This window comes from Ranitomeya variabilis, chromosome 4 (genome assembly GCF_051348905.1).
Source record: "Ranitomeya variabilis isolate aRanVar5 chromosome 4, aRanVar5.hap1, whole genome shotgun sequence".
Classification (NCBI taxonomy): domain Eukaryota; kingdom Metazoa; phylum Chordata; class Amphibia; order Anura; family Dendrobatidae; genus Ranitomeya; species Ranitomeya variabilis.
The window spans coordinates 212,167,674-212,193,905 of NC_135235.1; the positions used below are offsets into that span (position 1 = coordinate 212,167,674).

The following is a 26,232-nucleotide window of genomic DNA, read 5'->3' on the forward strand; positions in this document are numbered from 1 at the left end:
CATTCACAATAAGTGATGTCACAGCTCACCTCCTCCTGTACAATGACTGATAACACCTATATACAGTAGATATCACAGGATCCACCATTCACAATAGGTGATGTCACAGCTCACCTCCTCCTCCTGTACAATGACTGATAACAACTCTATTTAGAGTAGATAACACAGGATCACCATTGACAATAGGTGATATCACAGCTCTCCTCCTCCTCCAGTACAATGACTAATAACACCTCTATATACAGTAGATAACACAGGATCCACCATACACAATAGGTGATGTCACAGCTCTCCTCGTCCTCTTGTACAATGGCTGATAACACCTCTATATACAGCAGGTAACACAGGATCCATTATTCACAATAAGTGATGTCACAGCTCACCTCCTCCTCCTGTACAATGACTGATGAGACCTCTATATACAGTAGATAACACAGGATCCACCATTCACAATAAGTGATGTCACAGCTCACCTCCTCCTCCTGTACAATGACTGGTAACACCTCTATATACAGTAGATAACACAGGATCCACCATTCACAATAAGTGATGTCACAGCTCACCTCCTCCTGTACAATGACTGATAACACCTATATACAGTAGATATCACAGGATCCACCATTCACAATAGGTGATGTCACAGCTCACCTCCTCCTCCTGTACAATGACTGATAACAACTCTATTTAGAGTAGATAACACAGGATCACCATTGACAATAGGTGATATCACAGCTCTCCTCCTCCTCCAGTACAATGACTAATAACACCTCTATATACAGTAGATAACACAGGATCCACCATACACAATAGGTGATGTCACAGCTCTCCTCGTCCTCTTGTACAATGGCTGATAACACCTCTATATACAGCAGGTAACACAGGATCCATCATTCACAATAAGTGATGTCACAGCTCACCTCCTCCTCCTGTACAATGACTGGTAACACCTCTATATACAGTAGATAACACAGGATCCACCATTCACAATAAGTGATGTCACAGCTCACCTCCTCCTGTACAATGACTGATAACACCTATATACAGTAGATAACACAGGATCCACCATTCACAATAAGTGATGTCACAGCTCACCTCCTCCTGTACAATGACTGATAACACCTATATACAGTAGATAACACAGGATCCACCATTGACAATAGGTGATGTCACAGCTCACCTCCTCCTGTACAATGACTGATGAGACCTCTATATACAGTAGATAACACAGGTTCCACCATTCACAATAGGTGATATCACAGCTCACCTCCTCCTGTACAATGACTGATAACACCTCTATATACAGTAGATAACACAGGATCCACCATTCACAACAGGTGATGTCACAGCTCACCTCCTCCTCCTGTACAATGACTGATAACACCTCTATATACAGTAGATAACACTGGATCCACCATTCACAATAAGTGATGTCACAGCTCACCTCCTCCCCCTCCCTTCACAATGCCCTATACCCAGATCAGAGCATCCTCCGATTAGTTGCTCAGAAATTTTTTATACAAGATGTAGAGTCTGAATCCATCTGTTGCTGTTAATATCCTGTGCCCAACAGGAAATTAGATTCTTAAATTAGGACCAGTGTGAAATTTGCAATTTTTTCACATAAATACCGATATAAAAAATAAAATGTATTATGTATTTTTTAATAAATGCATTTTAAATAAAAACTTGATTTAAACATTAGATCTTCTGATGACACATTCAGAAAGCCTCATGCTGCCACCTTCTGGTAGAATTGTTCATTGCAGTTTCTTTAGACTAAAACATTCCTGCAAAAAGATAAAAAAGGAGATAATGATCTAATCCCAGGCTGAAGCCTCAACCTCCTCGATAAATCCCCCAATGTTCTCCCCATCGAGATCTGAAGTGGAGAATGATCAGTAAGTGACATTTCTACATTAATCCACATCAAGAGGTGAAGAAACGATTTGTATCTGCAGCAAATGAACGTTCCGTTGTGTAAACAGAAGCTCCGGAATGATAAATGTGCGCAGAAAACATGTCTGGATCTGCCTACGAGATGCTCCGCTCTTCACACACCATTGCTAACCCGTGATGTGCGCTTCACATGTATATCACTTTAAACACACTCGTCAGTCTGAAATCGAGCCAACACTACGCATTTCAGGTCACCGCACTGCTCCTACTACAGTACACGGGGATATGGTGTTCCTATGTATGCTCTTCACTCAGCAGCCTATGGCGCCATCTCAAAAGTAATCTCATTATAAATAAGGGCCCAGGCAGCTCTCTGGCACGGCCGGGATGTCATTCACTTAAAACAGAAATTCAGATACTAGGGGAAACCTGTTTAATTACACCACTTTTCCTTGTTATAACTAGAGTCTGATGGGCCTCATTGCAAAATTTGGACCTGGGCTTCCACCTGCATGTTGGTTGGACGTATGGGCCCTTGTAGTGTTCTCCCCCCATGTAATAATGACCCCGTCCTGACTACTTCCTGTAATAATCTCCCCCATCCGAGGCACCTTCCAGTAATAATATCCTCATCCTGACCCCTTCCAATAATAATGCCTCCCATACTGGTATAATGTTCCCATTCTAGTGTAATGCCCCCAATTCTTGTATAATTATCCCATTCTGTATAATGTCCCCATAGTGATATAATGTCCCCATCCTGGTATAATGTCCCCATTCTGGTTTAATGTCTCCCATACTGGTGTAATGTTCCCCATACTGGTATAATGCACCCATCCTGGTATAATGCACCCATCCTGATATAATGCACCCATCCTGGTATAATGTCCCCCAATTTGGTATAATGTATCCCATTCTGGTATAAAGTCCCTATTCTAGTATAATGTCCCCATCCTAGTATAATGCGCCCATCCTGATATAATGTCCTCATCCTGATATAATGGTCCCATCTTGGTAGAGTATCCCCATTGTGATATTATGGCCCCATCTTGGTATAATGTCCCCATCGTGATATAATGTCCCCATTTTGGTATAATGTCCCCATCCTGGTATAATGCCATTTTGGTATAATGGCCCCATCCTGCTATAATGTCCCCATCCTGGTATAATGTCCCCATTCTGGTATAATGTCCCCATTCTGGTATAATGTACCCATCCTGCTATAATGTACCCATCCTGGTATAATGTACCCATTTTGGTATAATGGCCCCATCCTTCTATAATGTCTCCATCCTGGTATAATGTCCCCATTCTGGTATAATGTCCCCATTCTGGTATAATGTCCCCATTTTGGTATAATGTCCCCATCCTGGTATACTGACTCCATTCTGGTATAATGTCCCCTTCCTGGTATACTGTCCCATCTTGGTATAATGTCACTCATCCTGGTATAATGCCCCCATTCTGGTTTAAGGCTCCCATTCTGGTATAATGTCCCCATTCTGCTCATCTCCAGCACATTTTAAAAAGAAACAAATGATTATTCTTACCTTCCTGCACTTCCACGCCACACAGCATCATCTTCTGTACTGCCATGCGACGGGCGTCACTGGCAAGCTGACGTCTGCTGCTGGCCTCTGAATGACTGGCAGCGAGTGTTTCAGTGCAGGAAGCCGGAAGGTCGCTGAGCCTCAATACATTTCAGCTGAGTGGGCATCCAAGGACACACATCCAGGTGAATTGACGTCGTTGGATCCCCTTTCCACAAGTTTAGCTTACACCCTCTGCGGTCGCAATCATTACGTCAAGGAATTGCATAATCTTGTGTCCAACTTTCCAACCAATTATATTAATTTATCTCAATACGAATTCAATACATGCAAGTAAACCCTGGACACAGTGCAAGTCACATCACAACCACTAGGTGGCCACATATAGCATAAACATCTCCCAACAGAGTATCTAAAAATCTTTTTTTTCACAGTTAGTCATCCCATGCCATTTATCTTGGGATATGTGTAAAAGTAAGGAAGGACACATCTATATACAGCTGTTACTTTATTTTTCTTCAATTAAACTTGGTTCATCTAAGGAACATGATATAAGCCTCCTCCAAAACGGCTGAATCCAATGCTTATAGACTAATGGTAAAATGCCAATGGAAATTCCAACGAGACCACCCTAAATAATGGGTCAGCATAAAAAGGAAAACAAAAGATTACATTCTTTACTTGACCCTTGTAACAGTTCTTAGGTGGGAGGTCAAGAACAAATTACAACTTCCCAGTTGCAAAACCAAAGCCAACCAGGACCGGGCCCCTTCTTTTCAGGGCCCCTCTGATACATTTGATATTGAAAATATCTGCCTAAATCAGATCGGTGTCTTTTTGATGGAGCTTAGAGTTTACAGTTTGTCCTTGTGCAGCCACCTAAGGGCAGCTACTGGGAGAAAATGAACTTTATATCTCCCGGGACCCGCCGTCTTTCAGTTATAGAGGCGTGGCTACTGTTGGCTCTTCAAGGTGTATTTTTTTCTGAAGCAAAATTGGAAATAACCTCAAGAGACAGAATTTGGTGAAGTGCTCTGGATCCGATAAAGCACTTTAAGGCTTATTTGATCTTGCTGCCAGATCCCCTTTACAGGGAAGGAAAAGCCTAGTGATGACTCCAGGTTAATGAGAAGGATGGCGGCACTGAGTACATGGCAGACCTGTACAATGACTGATAACACCTCTATATACAGTAGATAACACAGGGTCCACCACTCACAATAGGTGATATCACAGCTCACCTCCTCCTTCAGTACAATGACTGATAACATCTCTATATACAGTAGATAACACAGGATCCACCATTCACAATAGGTGATGTCACAGCTCACCTCCTCCTCCTGTATAATGACTGATAACACCTCTATATACAGTAGATAACACAGAATCCACCATTAACAATAGGAGATGTCACAGCTCAACTCCTCCTCCTGTACAATGACTGATAACACCTCTATATACAGTAGATAACACAGGATCCACCATTCACAATAGGTGATGTCACAGCTCTCCTCCTCCTCCTGTACAATGACTGATAACACCTCTATATACAGTAGATAACACAGGATCCACCATTCACAATAGGTGATGTCACAGCTCACCTCCTCCTGTACAATGACTGATAACACCTCTATATACAGTAGATAACACAGGATCCACCATTCACAATAGGTGATGTCACAGCTCACCTCCTCCTGTACAATGACTGATAACGCCTCTATATACAGTAGATAACACAGGATCCACAATTCACAATAGATGATGTCACAGCTCACCTCCTCCTCCTGTACAATGACTGATAACACCTCCATATACAGTAGATAACACAGGATCCACAATTCACAATAGGTGATGTCACAGCTCTCCTCCTCCTCCTGTACAATGACTGATAACACCTCTATATACAGTAGATAACACAGGATCCACAATTCACAATAGATGATGTCACAGCTCACCTCCTCCTCCTGTACAATGACTGATAACACCTCTATATACAGTAGATAACAAAGGATCCACAATTCACAATAGATGATGTCACAGCTCACCTCCTCCTCCTGTACAATGACTGATAACACCTCCATATACAGTAGATAACACAGGATCCACAATTCACAATAGGTGATGTCACAGCTCACCTCCTTCTCCTCCTGTACAATGACTGATAACACCTCTATATACAGTAGATAACACAGGATCCACCATTCACAATAGATGATGTCACAGCTCACCTCCTCCTCCTGTACGATGACTGATAACACCTCCATATACAGTAGATAACACAGGATCCACAATTCACAATAGGTGATGTCACAGCTCACCTCCTCCTCCTCCTGTACAATGACTGATTACACCTCTATATACAGTAGATAACACAGGATCCACCATTCACAATAGGTGATGTCACAGCTCACCTCCTCCTCCTGTACAATGACTGATAACACCTCTATATACAGTAGATAACACAGAATCCACCTTTCACTATACGTGATGTCACAGCTCACCTCCTCCTTTCATATTGACTGATTTTGTCCAGATTAGAGCATGCTCAGACGATGCATGTATAGAAACAAATAGGGTATTAGACAGTCTATTGCTGCTAAGGTATATGTCAAAAACAAGAAGCAGGAGTCTAACAATTGGCCTAGTATTAGTGTAAAAACTGCACAATTGTTTTTAAATATTTTGATTAGAGGTGATCGAGCACTAAGTGTGAGAATATAAAAAAATACTTATTTTTAAAAAAACTATGAATTTAGCATAAAAAGTAGATTTAAACAATGGGTCATTAATTAAAGAACCTACACAGACAGGAAAAGAATGAACGCAAAGGCTATAAAGAGTCGCACACGTCCTCATACACAGGCGCTGCTTCTTACATATTGTAATGTATGTTTTTTGGAAGCTTTTAATTAACCATTTATCAACCTCTGTTTTTGGACGATATTAGATCATAAATTCTGCTGAAGCTTTAGGAGCATAAAAAATTCATGAAAATGCATAATATTCCAGTTTTATTGAATATTCATGAATTGTGATCAGACCAACCTCATTTACATTATTGCCAAGACTTTTCTTATTTCTTATGCCTTCTCGCCCTCTGCTGGCTACTGTAGATTATAGCAATGTAAAATGTTCCTAAGGAGTGCATACATTTCCTTTAAAATCGCCCCTAGATGATATTTTAAGGCATTAGTCAATGGCCAAGTGGTAATGATGACCTTAAGGCAGAAAGCTGCTTTGGAGAACAATCCGCATCCTCAAATGTCACCCACGCATTTCAATGAGTGATGCTTCATTTCAGCAGTTTTCTCCTTAAAAGTTCCACCGATAGATCCAAGTCAAGTACATACTCGTAGGGTGATCTACAATATGATATTGGGTTGTCTAATCTGATCCATCCCTCATCTGTGAAATACTAGCTTGCAATATTTGTATATTTTCTCTAAAGCCTCGTAAACAAGCAATGTAAATCACCACCAGAAAATGGGGGCATCTCGATTTTTTTCCTGTAGGGCCTCCTGTTAAGGTGCCCACTTATAATGCACAGTTTAACTTGTTCCTTTGAGTTCTCCACAGTCTTCCAAAACTCATTATCTTCTTTGACCCCTCTGAACATCTAGACTGAACCGAAGGATTCATTTTTGCTTCTTCATGAGTGTTATACATTTTTGTTTTATGGAGAACTATAATGTATATCTGATGTGGGCATTGATGAACTTTTATTAAGTTCAACCAAATCCTTATAAAAACATATTAAGATATCCTTCATTACATGGACAGAGAGCAACAGAAGTCTTCAAAATCTCTGATGGAAGTTCTAGATTAAAGAGTCAAATATAAATCTCACACATACATTACCAACATGTGGTTGGTCTATACATTTTTTGGTGTATCCCTCCATTTTTGGTTGGTACATTCATTCTTTGATTGCTCCATCCCTTCTATGGATGGTCCATTTATTCATTGGTTGGTCCATTCATTCTTTGGTTGGTCCATTCATTCTTTGGTTGGTCCATTCATTCTGTGGTTGGTCCATTCATTCTGTGGTTGGTCCATTCATTCTATGCTTGGTGCATTCAGTCTTTGGTTGGTCCATTCATTCTTTGATTGGTGCATCCATTCTTTGGTTGGACCATCCATTCCTTGGTTGGTCCATCCATTCTTTCCTTCTTTCTTCCCTATAAACGTCTTGTTGGCCAGCTTGGATTTGGGTGTCTACTAATGATATCTTGAGCCTGCAATTTTGGTCTTCGAGTGGGCAGTGCAGGTCTATTATTACCAGGAAAGAATGACCGTCTAGATGTAGAAGGAAGAGATGGTGTACTAGGTAAGACCCGTGTGGACAGGTGGTGAGTTGAGGTACTTGGGATATCCGGAGGTGGTGGTAATGGTCGGTTTCTAATCCAGTCTACCTCCTCTTCATCGACAACGTTGTCAGCGCATGCACCCCATACATTTGAGGCAGCGTTCTGCTGGCACAAGATAACGTCATGGTTATAAAGTCACCTTGGAACAGACAAACATGGAGAGTCTTCTAGGAGGTCAGACAACACGAGAAAGCACTGCAGAGACGACAAGACAGACAGAGATAGCCATACAACCGACTGGAGCCACAGGGTTCATTACTCACATCATGGTTTGGCTGGGCTGAGGTGCTCGTCGGATTTGTTGTCTACAACACAATAAAATACAAGGAAAGAAGCGGAGATGAGCTTTATAAGAAAGACAGGCAACATTTATGTATTTTCTTATCTAGGAAAACCCAAAATTGACCATGTTCATGTTCACTGAAGACAAGAGGTCTAGAACTTCAAGTGCCCTTAATCATAAAAGTTGGCTGAACCCACCAAGTTTGGAGGATTATCGTATGTGTATGAGGTTGTGCTGACTTTTTCATGGTAGATGATGTCAGATAAATTTCCACATAGTCAACCCTTTTGTTCTAAGGGAAGGGAGGCTACCACTGGAGGTGTCTAGCATGCATATGAGGGTATCACGAGGATTAGCTTTGTGCTAAGAACTATTGAAGATGTGTGTCCATCTCTACGTATTAACCCATACTCAGTGGTGGTAGTGTCAGTAAGTACTGTGCCCAGCCCCTGAAGATGAAAGTACTGCCATGTTTGTTTTAATGGACCATGTTGATCCAGTATGACCTGCCATCACCCAGTTTATGGTGACCTATTGAGTAATGATAAATAAAGTTGTGTCCCCTATAATCCCATATAAAAGTGCCTGATAATACCCACCTGTCCTACATCTGAAACTGCAGCAATGTGAACCTCCTCTCTGCCTGTAATTGTTGTGCGGCAGAATGGACACGTGTTTTCTGATTTCTACAGGAAAGAAAGTCAAGACCATTCAGTAAAAGACAAGTTATTAAGATGTCACCGTCCCGCTGCAACATCACTATAATTATTCATTATTTGTATCTAACTGACACTTTCCTATTCTCCCAAAACATCCATGCGCTTCTCAGAAAAATGGTAGACCTCTCGGATTTTCAAAAAAGTTGGCCAATGGAGAGGCCATAAGAGCTGAGCTCGCTCCATACACTGCAGGTGCCAACTATCTTATACAACATATATGCAATAAATATATATCCTGAAGGCTACCTGGACAAGCATGTATAAATAAGTGCACCCTGGTGTCTTACCTGCCATGAAGTCAGGCACGCGTCGCACAGTAAGTGTCCACAGGGCTGTATCCGAGTATTCTTCTCACTGTCCGTGCAGATCTTACACAATTGAAATGTGGAATCCATATCTGAATACAATTCCCATTGTTCCTACATGGAAAGAAAAATAATAAAGAACAATATATCAGACGAATAGATAAAATATAGAACAGAAATATACAGTAAATGAGTCTGGTATCTAGGCTGCCAACAGTGATCAAGATGACATGACAAGTAATTGTATTGTGAACAGAGTCAGAATAGGCGGCTTCACATAACTGCCACCTGAAGAAGATGGAACTATTCCATTGAAACGCGTTGTGGGAATATTAAATGAAGACTTTTTAATACCAGCTGAACTGTGCCGCTTGCGCTCCATATGATCCGTCTATTTTTACTTCATCATCAAGTAATTGTATTGGGCTGTGAGAAGTCACTGTGGCAGGTGGCATTTGTGGTAGGTGGAATTTGTGGCAGGTGGCATGTTTCATTTACAATAAGTGGCATTTGCAGTAGGTGTCATATGCAGTAGGTATCATAAGCAGTAGGGGTCAATTGCAGTAGGTGTCATTTGCACTAGGTGTCATTTGCACTAGGTGTCATTTGCAGTAGGTGTCATTTGCAGTAGGTGGCATTTGCAGTAGGTGTCATATGCAGTAGGTGTCAATTGCAGTAGGTGTCATTTGCACTAGGTGTCTGTTGTGAATTTGGTTTCTGGGCTCCCCCGGTGGTTACTGGTGGTACTGAACTTGTGTGCTTCATCTCCTCTGTTCACCTGTTTCCAATGGATGTGGGAGTTTCTATTTAGCCTTGCTCCTCAGTCATTTCTATGCCGGCCAACAATGTTACCAGAAGCCTTTCTGTTGCATGTTCCTGCTCCTAGACTACTATCAGCTAAGTTGGACTTGTAGTCCTAAGATTGTTTTGCATTTTTGTTCCAGTTCTCTGTTTTTGAATATTTCTGAGGCTGGAAGCTCTTGTGAGCTGAAATTGCCACTCTGGTGTCATGAGTTGATATTAGAGTTTTAAAGTAATTTCGGGATGGTGTTTTGAAAGGGTTTTCAGCTGACTGTGAAGTTCCCTTTTCTGTCTTCCTACTATCTAGTAAGCGGACCTCAATTTGCTAAACCTATCTTCATACTTCGTGTGTCATTTTCCTCTAAAATCACCGTCAATATATGTGGGGGCTACTGTCTGCCTTTTGGGGAAAATTTCTCTAGAGGTAAGCCAGGTCTGTATTTTCCTCTGCTAGGGTCAGTCAGTCCTCCGGCTGGCGCTGGGCGTCTAGGGATAAAACGTAGGCACGGTACCCGGCCACTGTTAGTTGTGCGGTAGGTTTAGCTCACAGTCAGCTCGAGTTCCCATCTTCCAAGAGCTAGTCCTTTTGTATGCTTTACTACGGTCTCTTGCCATTGAGAACCATGACAGTGGCTATTCAGATTGATCGGCGTTTGCGGGAGCGCAAACCTGTGCACCATTTGGCGGTGTCTACTGAGAAGGCGCCAGAGATTATGCAATGTGATAGAATTCTGTCCAGAAGCGAACGACAGAATTTTAGGCGAAAAAATGGGATATGCTTCTATTGTGGTGATTCAACTCATGTTATATCAGCATGCTCTAAACGTACTAAGAAGGTTGATAAGTCTGTTTCAATTGGCACTTTACAGTCTAAGTTTATTCTATCTGTGACCCTGATTTGCTCTTTATCGTCTATTACCGCGGACGCCTATGTCGACTCTGGCGCCGCTTTGAGTCTTATGGATTGGTCCTTTGCCAAACGCTGTGGGTTTAATTTAGAGCCTCTGGAAGTTCCTATACCTCTGAAGGGTATTGACTCCACGCCATTGGCTAGTAATAAACCACAATACTGGACACAAGTAACTATGCGTATTAATCCGGATCACCAGGAGATTATTCGCTTCCTTGTGTTGTATAATCTACATGATGTGTTGGTGCTTGGATTGCCATGGCTGCAATCTCATAACCCAGTCCTCGACTGGAAAGCAATGTCTGTGTTAAGCTGGGGATGTCAGGGGACTCATGGGGACGTACCTTTGGTTTCCATTTCGTCATCTATTCCCTCTGAGATTCCGGAATTTTTATCTGATTATCGTGACGTTTTTGAGGAGCCTAAACTTGGTTCACTACCTCCGCACAGAGATTGCGATTGTACTATAGATCTGATTCCGGGCAGTAAGTTTCCAAAGGGTCATTTATTTAATCTATCTGTGCCTGAACATGCTGCTATGCGGGAATATATTAAGGAGTCCTTGGAAAAGGGACATATTCGTCCTTCGTCATCTCCCTTAGGAGCCGTTTTTTTCTTTGTATCTAAAAAAGATGGCTCTTTGAGGCCGTGTATTGATTATCGGCTTTTGAATAGAATCACGGTTAAATATCAGTATCCTTTGCCACTGCTTACTGATTTGTTTGCTCGAATAAAGGGGGCCAAGTGGTTCTCTAAGATTGATCTTCGTGGGGCGTATAATTTAGTGCGAATTAAGCAGGGGGATGAGTGGAAAACCGCATTTAATACGCCTGAGGGCCATTTTGAGTATTTAGTAATGCCTTTTGGTCTTTCAAATGCCCCTTCAGTCTTTCAGTCTTTTATGCATGACATTTTCCGTGAATATTTGGATAAATTTATGATTGTGTATCTGGATGATATTTTGATTTTTTCGGATGACTGGGACTCTCATGTCCAACAGGTCAGGAGGGTTTTTCAGGTTTTGCGCTCTAATTCCTTGTGTGTAAAGGGTTCTAAGTGTGTTTTTGGGGTTCAAAAGATTTCGTTTTTGGGGTACATTTTTTCCCCCTCTTCCATTGAGATGGACCCTGTCAAGGTTCAGGCTATTTGTGATTGGACGCAACCCTCTTCTCTTAAGAGCCTTCAGAAGTTTTTGGGCTTTGCTAATTTTTATCGTCGATTTATAACTGGTTTTTCTGATGTTGCTAAGCCGTTGACTGATTTGACTAAGAAGGGTGCTGATGTTGCTGATTGGTCCCCTGCTGCTGTGGAGGCCTTTCGGGAGCTTAAGCGCCGCTTTTCTTCCGCCCCTGTATTGCGTCAGCCTGATGTTACTCTTCCTTTTCAGGTTGAGGTCGACGCTTCAGAAATCGGAGCTGGGGCGGTTTTGTCGCAGAAAAGTTCCGACTGCTCCGTGATGAGACCTTGCGCGTTCTTTTCTCGTAAATTTTCGCCCGCTGAGCGAAATTATGATATTGGTAATCGGGAGCTCTTGGCTATGAAGTGGGCTTTTGAGGAGTGGCGTCATTGGCTTGAGGGGGCTAGACATCAGGTGGTGGTATTGACCGACCACAAGAATTTGATTTATCTTGAGTCTGCCAGGCGCCTGAATCCTAGACAGGCGCGCTGGTCGTTATTTTTCTCTCGGTTTAATTTTGTGGTTTCTTACCTACCAGGTTCTAAGAATGTGAGGGCGGATGCCCTTTCCAGGAGTTTTGAGCCTGATTCCCCTGGTAATTCTGAACCTACAGGTATCCTTAAGGATGGAGTGATATTATCTGCTGTTTCCCCAGACTTGCGACGGGTCTTGCAGGAGTTTCAGGCGGATAGACCTGATCGTTGCCCGCCTGGTAGACTGTTTGTTCCGGATGATTGGACCAGTAGAGTCATCTCGGAGGTCCATTCTTCTGCGTTAGCTGGTCATCCTGGAATCTTTGGTACCAGGGATTTGGTGGCTAGGTCCTTCTGGTGGCCTTCCCTGTCGCGAGATGTGCGAGGTTTTGTGCAGTCTTGTGATGTTTGTGCTCGGGCCAAGCCTTGTTGTTCTCGGGCTAGTGGATTGTTGTTATCTTTGCCTATTCCGAAGAGGCCTTGGACTCACATCTCCATGGATTTTATTTCTGATCTCCCTGTTTCTCAGAAGATGTCTGTCATCTGGGTGGTGTGTGACCGTTTCTCTAAGATGGTCCATTTGGTCCCCTTGCCTAAATTGCCTTCCTCATCCGAGCTGGTTCCTCTGTTTTTTCAAAATGTGGTTCGCTTGCATGGTATTCCGGAGAATATCGTTTCTGACAGGGGAACCCAATTCGTGTCTAGATTTTGGCGAGCGTTCTGTGCTAGGATGGGCATTGATTTGTCTTTTTCGTCTGCTTTCCATCCTCAGACTAATGGCCAGACCGAGCGAACTAATCAGACCTTGGAGACTTATTTGAGGTGTTTTGTGTCTGCGGATCAGGATGATTGGGTTGCCTTTTTGCCCTTGGCGGAGTTTGCCCTCAATAACCGGGCTAGTTCTGCCACCTTGGTTTCTCCTTTCTTCTGTAATTCGGGGTTTCATCCTCGTTTCTCTTCCGGTCAGGTGGAGTCTTCGGATTGTCCTGGAGTGGATGCTGTGGTGGAGAGGTTGCATCAGATTTGGGGGCATGTGGTGGACAATTTGAAGTTGTCCCAGGAGAAGACTCAGCAGTTTGCCAACCGCCGTCGTCGTGCTGGTCCTCGTCTTTGTGTTGGGGACTTGGTGTGGTTGTCTTCTCGTTTTGTCCCTATGAAGGTTTCTTCTCCTAAGTTTAAGCCTCGGTTCATCGGCCCGTACAAGATATTGGAGATTCTTAACCCTGTGTCCTTTCGTTTGGACCTCCCTGCATCTTTTTCTATTCATAATGTCTTCCATCGGTCATTGTTGCGCAGGTATGAGGTACCGGTTGTGCCTTCCGTTGAGCCTCCTGCTCCGGTGTTGGTTGAGGGTGAGTTGGAGTACGTTGTCGAGAAGATCTTGGACTCCCGTGTTTCCAGATGGAGACTTCAGTATTTGGTCAAGTGGAAGGGCTACGGTCAGGAGGATAATTCTTGGGTGACAGCCTCTGATGTTCATGCCTCCGATTTGGTCCGTGCCTTTCATAGGGCTCATCCTGATCGCCCTGGTGGTTCTGGTGAGGGTTCGGTGCCCCCTCCTTGAGGGGGGGGTACTGTTGTGAATTTGGTTTCTGGGCTCCCCCGGTGGTAACTGGTGGTACTGAACTTGTGTGCTTCATCTCCTCTGTTCACCTGTTTCCAATGGATGTGGGAGTTTCTATTTAGCCTTGCTCCTCAGTCATTTCTATGCCGGCCAACAATGTTACCAGAAGCCTTTCTGTTGCATGTTCCTGCTCCTAGACTACTATCAGCTAAGTTGGACTTGTAGTCCTAAGATTGTTTTGCATTTTTGTTCCAGTTCTCTGTTTTTGAATATTTCTGAGGCTGGAAGCTCTTGTGAGCTGAAATTGCCACTCTGGTGTCATGAGTTGATATTAGAGTTTTAAAGTAATTTCGGGATGGTGTTTTGAAAGGGTTTTCAGCTGACTGTGAAGTTCCCTTTTCTGTCTTCCTACTATCTAGTAAGCGGACCTCAATTTGCTAAACCTATCTTCATACTTCGTGTGTCATTTTCCTCTAAAATCACCGTCAATATATGTGGGGGCTACTGTCTGCCTTTTGGGGAAAATTTCTCTAGAGGTAAGCCAGGTCTGTATTTTCCTCTGCTAGGGTCAGTCAGTCCTCCGGCTGGCGCTGGGCGTCTAGGGATAAAACGTAGGCACGCTACCCGGCAACTGTTAGTTGTGCGGTAGGTTTAGCTCACAGTCAGCTCGAGTTCCCATCTTCCAAGAGCTAGTCCTTTTGTATGCTTTACTACGGTCTCTTGCCATTGAGAACCATGACAGGTGTCATTTGCACTAGGTGTTATTTGCAGTAGGTGTCATTTGCAGTAGGTGGCATTTGCAGTAGGTGTCATATGCAGTAGGTGGCATTTGCAGTAAGTGGCATTTGCAGTAGGTGTCATATGCAGTAGGTGGCATTTGCAGTAGGTATCATATGCAGTAGGTGTCAATTGCAGTAGGTGTCATTTGCACTAGGTGTCATTTGCACTAGGTGTCATTTGCAGTAGGTGGCATTTGCAGTAGGTGACATTTGCAGTAGGTGTCATTTGCAGTAGGTGTCATTTGCAGTAGGTGGCATTTGCAGTAGGTGGCATTTGCAGTAGGTGGCATATGCAGTAGGTGGCATTCGCAGTAGGTGGCATTTGCAGTAGATGTTCGTGGTGCCACATTATGATACGGGCTATAATATTCTATCAAGCAATACTGCAATTTCTTCCATGAAAATGAATATGGTCCCATAAAAGAGAGATTTGTATGATGTATCTGTGTATGTATTCACATTTTTAGAAATTCCCGACACAAAGTCTATACTGCACTTTCTATACTTTTCAGAAAATTAATACGTTTTTACCACTAGAGGGCGCTCATGGATAAACCATTGTTGATACTGCCCCCTGGTGTTCAAAGACTGCTATTCCTTCTTCATACATGTCATTGTGCATTACTTACCTGTGACACCTGAATCACTGTGTTTGGAGCAGGGTCGGTGAGTGCTGATAAATCCGGGTTAGTGCTCAAACCATTCGGATAGAGATACCTGCGGTCACAGCACAAATGTACAGTCAGGGGTGTAGGTACAGGTGTCACAAAGGAAGCACTGGTGACGGAGAAGCCCCAAAGCCCTTCACTTGCTGCAGGTTGTGTAATGTATTGCAGGTCAACCCCATTCGCTAAAATAAAGGTGAGCTGCAGTACCATGTTCAGCCTATGGACAGGTGTGGCACTGTTTTGGGAATAAAGCAGCCATGGTTTTCACATCCTTTACAACCCAGCTATCCTACAAGGCTACAGTTCATCCACAGCCCATGTCCCCTCACCCCACTCACAGGCCTTCTCTCTCTCCTTCCTTCAGAGCTTCGTGTAGTGACTTGTTATGTGGGATGGTCTGTAGGATGTTGCCCCCGGATGTCACGTAGCCGATTGCCCACTGTCCGAGATGTGTGCAGCTCAACCGGAAGATATAGCTGTGGAAAGAGAAGACATAATTCGGCATATTAACGTGGATATAAACAAAGAGTCTTAGGCTTACTGATAATTTCATTGGTACAGTTATAGGGGCATTGTTTATGGGGAGTTCTGACTAGCACTATCAGACGGGCACTATGGCTGACACTGTTATTGGGGAGCTGTGGTCAGCACTATCTATCAGACGGGCACTATGGCTGACAATGTTATTGGGGAGCTGTGGTTAGCACTATCAGACTTGCACTATGGCTGACACTTTTATTGGGGAGCTGTGGTTAGCACTATCAGACGGGCACTATGCCTGGCACTGTTATTGGGGAGCTGTGGTTAGCACTATGAGATGGGCTCTATGGCTGACACTGTTATTGGGGAGCTGTGGTTAGCACTATCAGACGGGCACTATGGCTGACACTGTTATTGGGGAGCTGTGGTTAGCACTATCAGACGGGCACTATGGCTGCCACTGTTATTGGGGAGCTGTGGTTAGCACTATGAGATGGGCTCTATGGCTGACACTGTTATTGGGGAGCTGTGGTTAGCACTATCAGACGGGCACTATGCCTGACACTGTTATTGGGGAGCTGTGACTAGCACTATCAGACGGGCACTATGGCTGACACTGTTATTGGGGAGCTGTGGTTAGCACTATGAGATGGGCTCTATGGCTGACACTGTTATTGGGGAGCTGTGGTTAGCACTATCAGACGGGCACTATGCCTGACACTGTTATTGGGGAGCTGTGACTAGCACTATCAGACGGGCACTATGCCTGACACTGTTATTGGGGAGCTGTGACTAGCACTATCAGACGGGCACTATGGCTGACACTGTTATTGGGGAGCTGTGGTTAGCACTATGAGATGGGCTCTATGGCTGACACTGTTATTGGGGAGCTGTGGTTACCACTATCAGACGGGCACTATGCCTGGCACTGTTATTGGGGAGCTGTGGTTACCACTATCAGACGGGCACTATGGCTGACACTGTTATTGGGGAGCTGTGGTTAGCACTATGAGATGGGCACTATGGCTGGCACTGTTATTGGGGAGCTGTGGTCAGCATTATCAGACAGTCACTATGGCTGACACTGTTATTGGGGAGCTGTAATCAGCACTATCAGATGGGCACTATGGCTGACACTGTTATTGGGGAGCTGTAATCAGCACTATCAGACGGGCACTATGGCTGACACTGTTATTGGGGAGCTGTAATCAGCACTATCAGACGGGCACTATGGCTGACACTGTTATTGGGGAGCTGTAATCAGCACTATCAGACGGGCACTATGGCTGACACTGTTATTGGGGAGCTGTAATCACCACTATCAGATGGGCACTATGGCTGACACTGTTATTGGGGAGCTGTAATCAGCACTATCAGACGGGCACTATGGCTGACACTGTTATTGGGGAGATGTGGTCAGCACTATGAGATGGGCACTATGGCTGACACTGTTATTGGGGAGCTGTAATCACCACTATCAGATGGGCACTATGGCTGACACTGTTATTGGGGAGCTGTAATCAGCACTATCAGACGGGCACTATGGCTGACACTGTTATTGGGGAGATGTGGTCAGCACTATGAGATGGGCACTATGGCTGACATTGTTATTGGGGAGATGTTGTTAGCACTATGAGATGGGCACTATGGCTGGCAGTATTATTGGGGAGCTACAGATCTGAATTACTAAGGATGATATCTGTTGTGAAAATCTAAAACTTCATCTGACATTTTGCCATTATCACTAACAGTTTTCATCTTTTGCAATTCCAAGGGTAAAATCCTCAGTAGATTCACTCTCAGACATCCAATCTCCTGAGGATTTACCCTTAGTCTACATCTCATTAAGTGTATACATCATAGCTATTCCCCTACATACACATATACATATTCCCCTACTGCATACATCGGGGGAAATCAGTAAAATCAGTAAAATCATCGGGGGAAATCAGTAACATCAGTAAAATCTATGGAACGCCACATGCCTATCCTCAAACATGGGGAATTGTGAATTATGGAGGAAATAATCTAACACATTGTCTAATTCTGCTAAACACAAAGAGAAGGTAAACTATTAATCAGGAAATGAGAAATATAAGGGTGTAAAGTCCACGGGGTCGGGAATCATATTGTGGGATTTTTCATCTTTTTATTGCACTACGATTATGTTAGTTCAGCATTAACAGCAAGTTATTCATATTAACATGACAGTACAAGGCAGCCATCAGCTTTCCATTTACTTCTTGATTTAAAGGGATTGTACAGGATTAGACAAGCTGGCTGCTTTATTGCCACGTCCATTACAGATAAACAAATCAATTTGCAGGACTTGCCTGCGCTTTTGATTAAACATCATTTTTTCAATTGCATTTCATTATAAAAGTTGATCCGTTTCTCTTCTACAGCCTCTATGTATCACTGTACGTAGCAGGCTGCAGAATGAGTTACCAGTGACTCCATCAGTGATCTCCTCTGATTTTAGAATATGCAACACTTATTTCTCTTCAGAACTTTCTTTTAAACTGATTTATGATTACATTAAACATTTATAGTGAAAGTTGATTTGGTCATAAATCAGAGTCAAATAATTGATATAAGGGTTCATTCACACATTCACCAGAGTGTGGTCTGAGTGTCATATGTTTTTATCATACGTAGAAAAATGTAAAAAAAAATTGACTTGCATTGACAATTTTGATCACACCCTTGGACCAAATCGGACATGTCTCTAATATTTTCTGTGGACCACTCTGCGCGGGGACTCGAAAATATTTTTCGAGCATGCCGAAGACAGTTGGTTAGCACCCGAGCATGCTCCGATAACACCTTATCCAAGCACACCACTCTCTCATCATTACTGGTAACTTATTGTTCAGTCTGCTATGGACTGTGATAACTAAAGGCTGTAGAAACTAAATGATTCAACATTTTTAATAAAACACTACCGCAATAATGTTTTTAGCCAGAAATATAGGCATTTTAAGTGAAAAAAATAAATGCTTAGAATTTGTCAATATCTTCGTTTCAATACCACATCTCGGCCATTGGGAGCCAAAAAAGCCTCACCCACGGCGGCAGATATCATGTGGTTTGTTTAGCTGTAGTTGTTTGTTTCTGAGTATCAGCAAAATACTCAGAATGACATTAATGAGTGGTGAGATACATTTGTTCCTCTATCCTCATGAAACGTGATGTGTAATGTGGTCACGGCGGCATAATGTGTGTGGTCTAGAAAATCAACTAATCACACAGAATATATTGCCCAATTGTCTGTCTGGGACCTAATTTACTACTTGTCTTACTGCAATTATCTCCTCTAAATGCCGGAAATTAACACATTGCGTACTTGATACAAATTTTTCCTGCAGCGCATCTGCATCTTAGTCTACAGCAAAATTTGCATGCAGAGTTTGCTGAAGATTTGCTGCAGTTTTCAGAAACACACCCAACTTGTATGGAGCAGGTTTTGTTCTGGAGATGTATGGTAATATATTCAGAGGAACACTCATACTTCCCTATTATGTTAGACTCCCCAAAATGTTTCGCAATGACTGGCATCATCAGGGGTAAAAAGGCTTCACTTTACCCCTGATGATGCCAGTCATGGCGAAACAAAAGAGGAGGGCTAACATTTAGATTTGAATAGCAGAGTCTGTTCCTATGATGATCTCAATATCCATTTCACTGCAGTCTGCCCCTACTTACACTCACTATTTCTTGGAAATAAAACCTTTTCTGATCCTTGAAAACCCTTTAAAGGCGTTATTTTACAATTTTTGTTTCAGTCCAAAAATGCAAAGGTTGCAAGGACGGCCCCAGGTTTTCGTGGACCCCGGTTGATAGAATCTCAGTGGGCCACATTATGCACAAATAAGAAATATAGGTATAGTACAATGCCAAAGATTTCACTTACTTCTTACATTATTTGAGTGATATCTATTGTAAATCCTATAATAGCTCAGAAACCGACAAATCCCTGCAGTGCACAGCACACTGAGTGACTGCAGACTTTTTATTTTAGACCAGAAAATATAGTCCTACATTCAGTATTATGGGACTCATATATTTTTCCATACAGTATATTGGGCCCCATATAGTCCTTCATACAGTATTATGGGCTCCACATAGTCCTCCATACAGTATTATGGGCACCACATAGTCCTCTATACGGTATTATGGGCACCACATAGTGTTCCATACAGTATTATAGGCACCACATAGTGCTCCATACAGTATTATGGGCACTGCATAGTCCTCCATACAGTATTATGGGCACCACATAGTCCTCCATACAGTATTATTGGCCCACATAGTGCTCCATACAGTATTATGGGCACCACATAGTCCTCCATTCAGTATTATGGGCACCACATAGCCCTCCATACAGTATTATGAGCAACACATAGTCTTCCATACAGTATTATTGGCACCACATAGTGCTCCATACAGTATGATGGGCACCACATAGTCCTCCATTCAGTATTATGGGCACCACATAGTCCTCCATACAGTATTATGAGCACCACATAGTGCTCCATACAGTATTATGGGCACCACATAGTGCTCCATACAGTATTATGGCCACCACATAGTGCTCCATGCAGTATTATATGCACCACATAGTGCTCCATACAGTATTATGGGCACCACACAGTCCTCCATACAGTATTATGAGCAGCACATAGTCCTCCATTCAGTATTATTGGCGGCACAAAGTCCTCCATACAGTATTATGAGCACCACATAGTGCTCCATACAGTATTATGGGCACCACATAGTGCTCCATACAGTATTATGGGCACCACATAGTCCTCCATACAGTATAATGGGCACCACATAGTCCTCCATACAGTATTATGAGCACCACATAGTGCTCCATACAGTATTATGGGCACCACATAGTGCTCCATACAGTATTATGGTCACCACATAGTGCTCCATGCAGTATTATATGCACCACATAGTGCTCCATACAGTATTATGGACACCACATTGTTCTCCATACAGTATTATGGACACCGCATTGTTCTCCATACAGCACTATGGGCACCACATAGTCCTCCATACAGTATTATGGGCACCACACAGTCCTCCATACAGTATTATTGGCGGCACAAAGTCCTCCATACAGTATTATGAGCACCACATAGTGCTCCATACAGTATTATGGGCACCACATAGTGCTCCATACAGTATTATGGGCACCACATAGTCCTCCATACAGTATAATGGTGTTGCCTCACCTGCCGGGTTTGTGGATGTGACCCTTTAGAAGATCCTTGACTTCATCGTAAGTTAGGAACGCCATGTACCCAGGATGCGTGACAGCCAGCAACATCCAGTTCTGGAGTAAAGTTTCCCATGGCTAGGGGGACAATGAAAAAAGGCATTTTTGGGAAGTATACGGAGTCAACAAAACCACAGATCAGAAAAGATACAAAAGCCAATGGATTCCAATTACACTGGTCAACAGCATTTTTGGTGCCAAAGATATTTCATCGAATTTAGGGTATTTTTGGGGTGCTGATTCTGAATATGTCATCAGTTTTGCCAGATTGGCTCAAGTTTTTGAGATTTTTGGTATCTTATTTATAGCACTTGTTGGTAAATGCGACGCATCATCTCATGAATTTCTTTGGATTAGTACTTGAACTGAGCAGTTCTCAATATAGTTTTGTGTTAATTAGTGTTCTAAAAGTTTGTTCATAGCTTGATTTTTGCACTAACTTTATGTTGTTGTCTGTTTTCCAGTGAAAAGCATGAACTCATCAAGAAGAAGTTGTCTTAACGATCCAGACTCATTCTGTTACATTTGTGGTGAATACACACTGCCAAAACATAGAAGAAACATAACAGACTTCGTAAAAAAAGTGTATTTTGCCTATTTTGGGGTTATGCTTGGGGACCAAGACAAGTTTTGGGCACCACACATAATGTGCAAAGCATGTATCGAATTATTACGAAAATGGAGCAAAGGACAAAGAAAAAGCTTCAAATTTGGTGTTCCAATGGTGTGGAGAGAGCCAAAAAATCATCACGATGACTGTTATTTATGGTAAACACAGGTACAGGCACATCTTCACAATGAGGGACAGGTCTTCTTGCAGATTCCATGTTACTCCCATTTTCGTTTCTTATGCTTATTGAATCCTTGCACTTGCACTGCACAGAAATAACAGTCATCATGATGATTTTTTGGCTCTCTCCACACCATTGGAACACCAAATTTGAAGCTTTTTCTTTGTCCTTTGCTCCATTTTCGTAATAATTCGATACATGCTTTGCACACTATGTGTGGTGCCCAAAACTTGTCTTGGTCCCCAAGCATAACCCCAAAATAGGCAAAATACACTTTTTTTACGAAGTCTGTTATGTTTCTTCTATGTTTTGGCAGTGTGTATTCACCACAAATGTAACAGAATGAGTCTGGATCGTTAAGACAACTTCTTCTTGATGAGTTCATGCTTTTCACTGGAAAACAGACAACAACATAAAGTTAGTGCAAAAATCAAGCTATGAACAAACTTTTAGAACACTAATTAACACAAAACTATATTGAGAACTGCTCAGTTCAAGTACTAATCCAAAGAAATTCATGAGATGATGCGTCGCATTTACCAACAAGTGCTATAAATAAGATACCAAAAATCTCAAAAACTTGAGCCAATCTGGCAAAACTGATGACATATTCAGAATCAGCACCCCAAAAATACCCCAAATTCATTAAAATATTTTGGACACCAGAAAAAAATTTTTTTTTTGTTGACCTGTGTTATTGTTAAAGAGGTTTTTAATATTTTGTAGAAAGCTCACATTTATTTCCAAAACAGTGCCACCCTCATCTATGGGCTATGTGTGGTATTGCATTTCAGCATGCAATGTAATTGGGATGGGTTGCATTACTGGCCCAATGACTAGGGTGGATCTGTTTCTCTAAAAAGAAGACTATTTCCAGCTATATTCTTCAAGGTGTAACTTACCTGAAATAGACGAGAGAAGATGTCAAACTCAAAAACTGAAATGTAATCGCTACATGTAAGATCTATCGTAGTGCGAAGGGCCGACTCCAGTGGTCCCTCTCCGATGGGATGTACAGAATGAAGCCCATCCCTGAATTCCTCCCATCTCACAAAACACCTGGAAAATATATGCATTCTATTGTATGCAAAAGTAGATCATTTTCAACAAAATATTGTGTAACCAATCCAATGATTGATCGTGCCTCACTAATTTCACCACTTTTAGGCCTTGCTCCTACTTGTAGAAATGTTATACTTGACTGTTTGTTTTTCCCCATATACTTCTATAGGGAGCTTGAAAAAACATGTAAAATCACAATTGTGTTTTTAAAGGGAAAAAAGTCTTCAGAAAGTGAGCTATTGTTTAAAACAGGCTTTTGTGTTAATTGTATTTTTGAAAAATGTTGGCAATGTTTTTTTTTCCCATATCACAAGTTTAAAAAAATAAATAAATCTTGCACTAAAAATACAGTGTTTCCACATGCGCAAACATTGCCCTAGGGTTAAAATGTGCTGACATACTTAAATGCTGCCATCTTGCATATTTGTTTTTGCACCGTTTTTTCAGAGTTTTTCACCCATTGACTTGAATGGATGGTGAAAAAAAGGCTGCAAATACACAGATTGACTTTTTTGCAGTGTAATTGCTGCAGAAAAGTCAAGGACAGCCGGATGTGACCTCACACTCGGCTCTGCTACCTCTGGATGGCAGGTTACATGATGCATACATGGTTGTCATCCAGCAGAGTGGACCTGAACCCCATTCACTCGAATGGGGGGGCCCAACAATACAGTGTTTGACATGCTGTATTATGACTTTGACCACTAAAACATATTCACTAAAAAAACTGTGGCACGCACACTTTATGGGGCAGACAGTCATAGTTAAATGCTTAGATTTTGGGAAATTGCCATTTGTATATTTTAAAAAACATCTATTTCTCCTTTCCCACTTCACAAAAAAGGATTGCACAAGAGATAAAAAAAACTCAGTACAGTCACTAGTGACAAGCATGCACACCATCTGACACTGATTTCAGATTATTTTTTTACAAAAAATATTGTGCTGCCTTGCTTCTGCTTTCTAGTGCATTAAAAATTAAGAAAAAAAAGTGTAACTGTAAATCAAGTCCAGTAGGACAGATGCCAGCAATCATAAATCAATGACACTGAGTCTGGCACTGTTGCTGGAACCTCTGCTAACTCCCTTCTTTATCAATTGATTCTCTGCATTATTCACAGACAGCTACACTCATCATCTTCACTGCTGCAGTTGCACAAGACATTACTGTTTGGAATACTTGTCCAATGCTTTAGGGCTTTATCTTCTTACCTCTGTTGTTGGGCTGTAAGATTTGACGTCCTCTCACTATCCTAAAATCACCCTAAAATGGCTGCTGCATTCCCTGCTTCTGCTTTTATACAGGCTATGATACTCCCTCCTCATTGGCTTTGCTATACCACGTGATGTGACAACTACAAGGCATCAAAGGAAATCCCACGCATTCCTGCTGGAGGTCTTGTGACCTTTTTCTGGCTGATACCTTGAAACCTTGATATTTTGCAGAAGATTGTATCAAACATTTTTTGGGCAATTTGCACAAATTGATCCGCAAATTGTTCAAACCCATGCAGACCTGCAAATTTTTAAAAAATTTACACTAATTTGATTCACATTGAATTGATTTGGTCATCTCTAGTGATATGCGTTACTTGTGGGTAAATCCCTTTATTGTCCAGTGGTGCTGAAATATAAATATACCAAATATGTTACCTTTTTGCATAATTGGCTGATCTAATAAGGTAAAAAGTTTAAAAAGTTTCATGTAAAAAGGTTACCTTGCCCCAAATGTTTGTCCCCAGAATTTGGATGCCTCAAGTTTTGTTATCCGATAAGAATTTCCTTGAAAGCGGCCTCCGGGGAATAAAGCTCGAAGCTCAGACAGAATGTGACTAAAGATTAGTGACAACTTTGTGAGGTTCCTTCTGTAAGGAAAAAAAAAGCATTGCATCGTGAATTAAAGAGTAGAATGGGGCAACAAAATAAAGAAATGGCCACATGATAGAAGTATCAGAGAACGGAGTGAAACAGGTTAAATCTGCTCTGCAAGTGAATAGAGTCAGGGATCCAAAAATGTATTCAATTTGTAAAAATGTTTCGCAGTGGCAAGCTTCATCAGGAGAAAACACTGGTTTGTCCTGATGAAGTGTGGCACTTCGAAACACGTTGACAAAAAAACTGTGTTCCTTGATTTCTGACTCCATTTTGATCGCAGTTTAACCCATTTCACTCCATTTTCTGATATTATCCAAGTCGTGAGTTTGCGACAACCTTGAGCCTTTTTTAGCACACAACCCTACCAGGTGAGCACCACTGCCACCATCTCTCCATTATACCCAGGTAAGAAGCTCTTGCGCTTGTTGACCTTCTATCCTTCTACCACATGATGGAGGTCCTCACTCCTGACAGTAGTACCCCTATGAATATCTCCATATTTGGTTCAGATTGATACGTTGTGTCACATTACAGGAAAGGAAATGTAGCATATGAATGTAAAAAAGTGATATCTGCTCAATGTCAAGTTCCATCATTGCATACCAGTTGCTATGTGGTCTTTATGTAACACTTAAATGATTGCCAACAGTCCACTTGCTGCCAAAGAGTGCAAAGATAACAATGGAAAAACTACTGTAATAACGTGACTGAAGGTTCAACAAATGTTCTAGACATAGAGCGAAACCAGATTAATCAGGAAGATCACATTTTCCGCAGTTTGACACATTCTTCCTATAGGTATGCTGATTTAGACACCTGTCTAGTCTCTGTACACAGGTCAGTTATACATTATACCTACCTGCCTAATATTATATTGTTTCCCCATGTGTCCCTAAAAAGCTCGATCCATCAAGGTATGGACACCACAAGACTATGAACAAGACGCTAGAAACAGATCCCTTAAAGGTTTATTTCCATCTTTGTAGATTGGTTTTTTTTTGCGATGGTACTTGTAAAAACAAGCAAGCACTTTTGCAATTGACTGAAAATTAAACTTTGCAGACGTTCTTGAGATATTAACACTTTTCTTTTCTTTACGGAACCTTAGCCAGGAGACTGACCATGGGAATTATGACACGAGATATAACAGATAAAATTGCAGGTTTATTGTTGACGTGTTTCAGAGTCCACCAACTCCTTCCTCAGGACAATCATACAAAATTAGCCAATTTTTGGATAGTTGTC

The 26,232-nt window shown here is 42.1% G+C and overlaps 1 protein-coding gene across 1 annotated transcript in view; it reads right to left on the minus strand.

The window, feature by feature from the left end:
- Positions 1-6,441: 6,441 nt before the first annotated feature.
- Positions 6,442-26,232, minus strand: part of CBLC (Cbl proto-oncogene C) — a 59,135-nt gene continuing 39,344 nt past the window's right edge. The window contains exons 2-10 of the mRNA XM_077259840.1: positions 24,831-24,977; positions 22,953-23,109; positions 21,216-21,337; positions 15,831-15,968; positions 15,454-15,541; positions 9,103-9,234; positions 8,696-8,782; positions 8,077-8,118; positions 6,442-7,915 (exon numbers count right to left, since the gene is read on the minus strand). Coding sequence (XP_077115955.1) covers positions 7,625-7,915; positions 8,077-8,118; positions 8,696-8,782; positions 9,103-9,234; positions 15,454-15,541; positions 15,831-15,968; positions 21,216-21,337; positions 22,953-23,109; positions 24,831-24,977 — 1,204 coding nt within the window. The 3' untranslated portion in view covers positions 6,442-7,624. The remainder of the gene's footprint in view (positions 7,916-8,076; positions 8,119-8,695; positions 8,783-9,102; positions 9,235-15,453; positions 15,542-15,830; positions 15,969-21,215; positions 21,338-22,952; positions 23,110-24,830; positions 24,978-26,232) is intronic.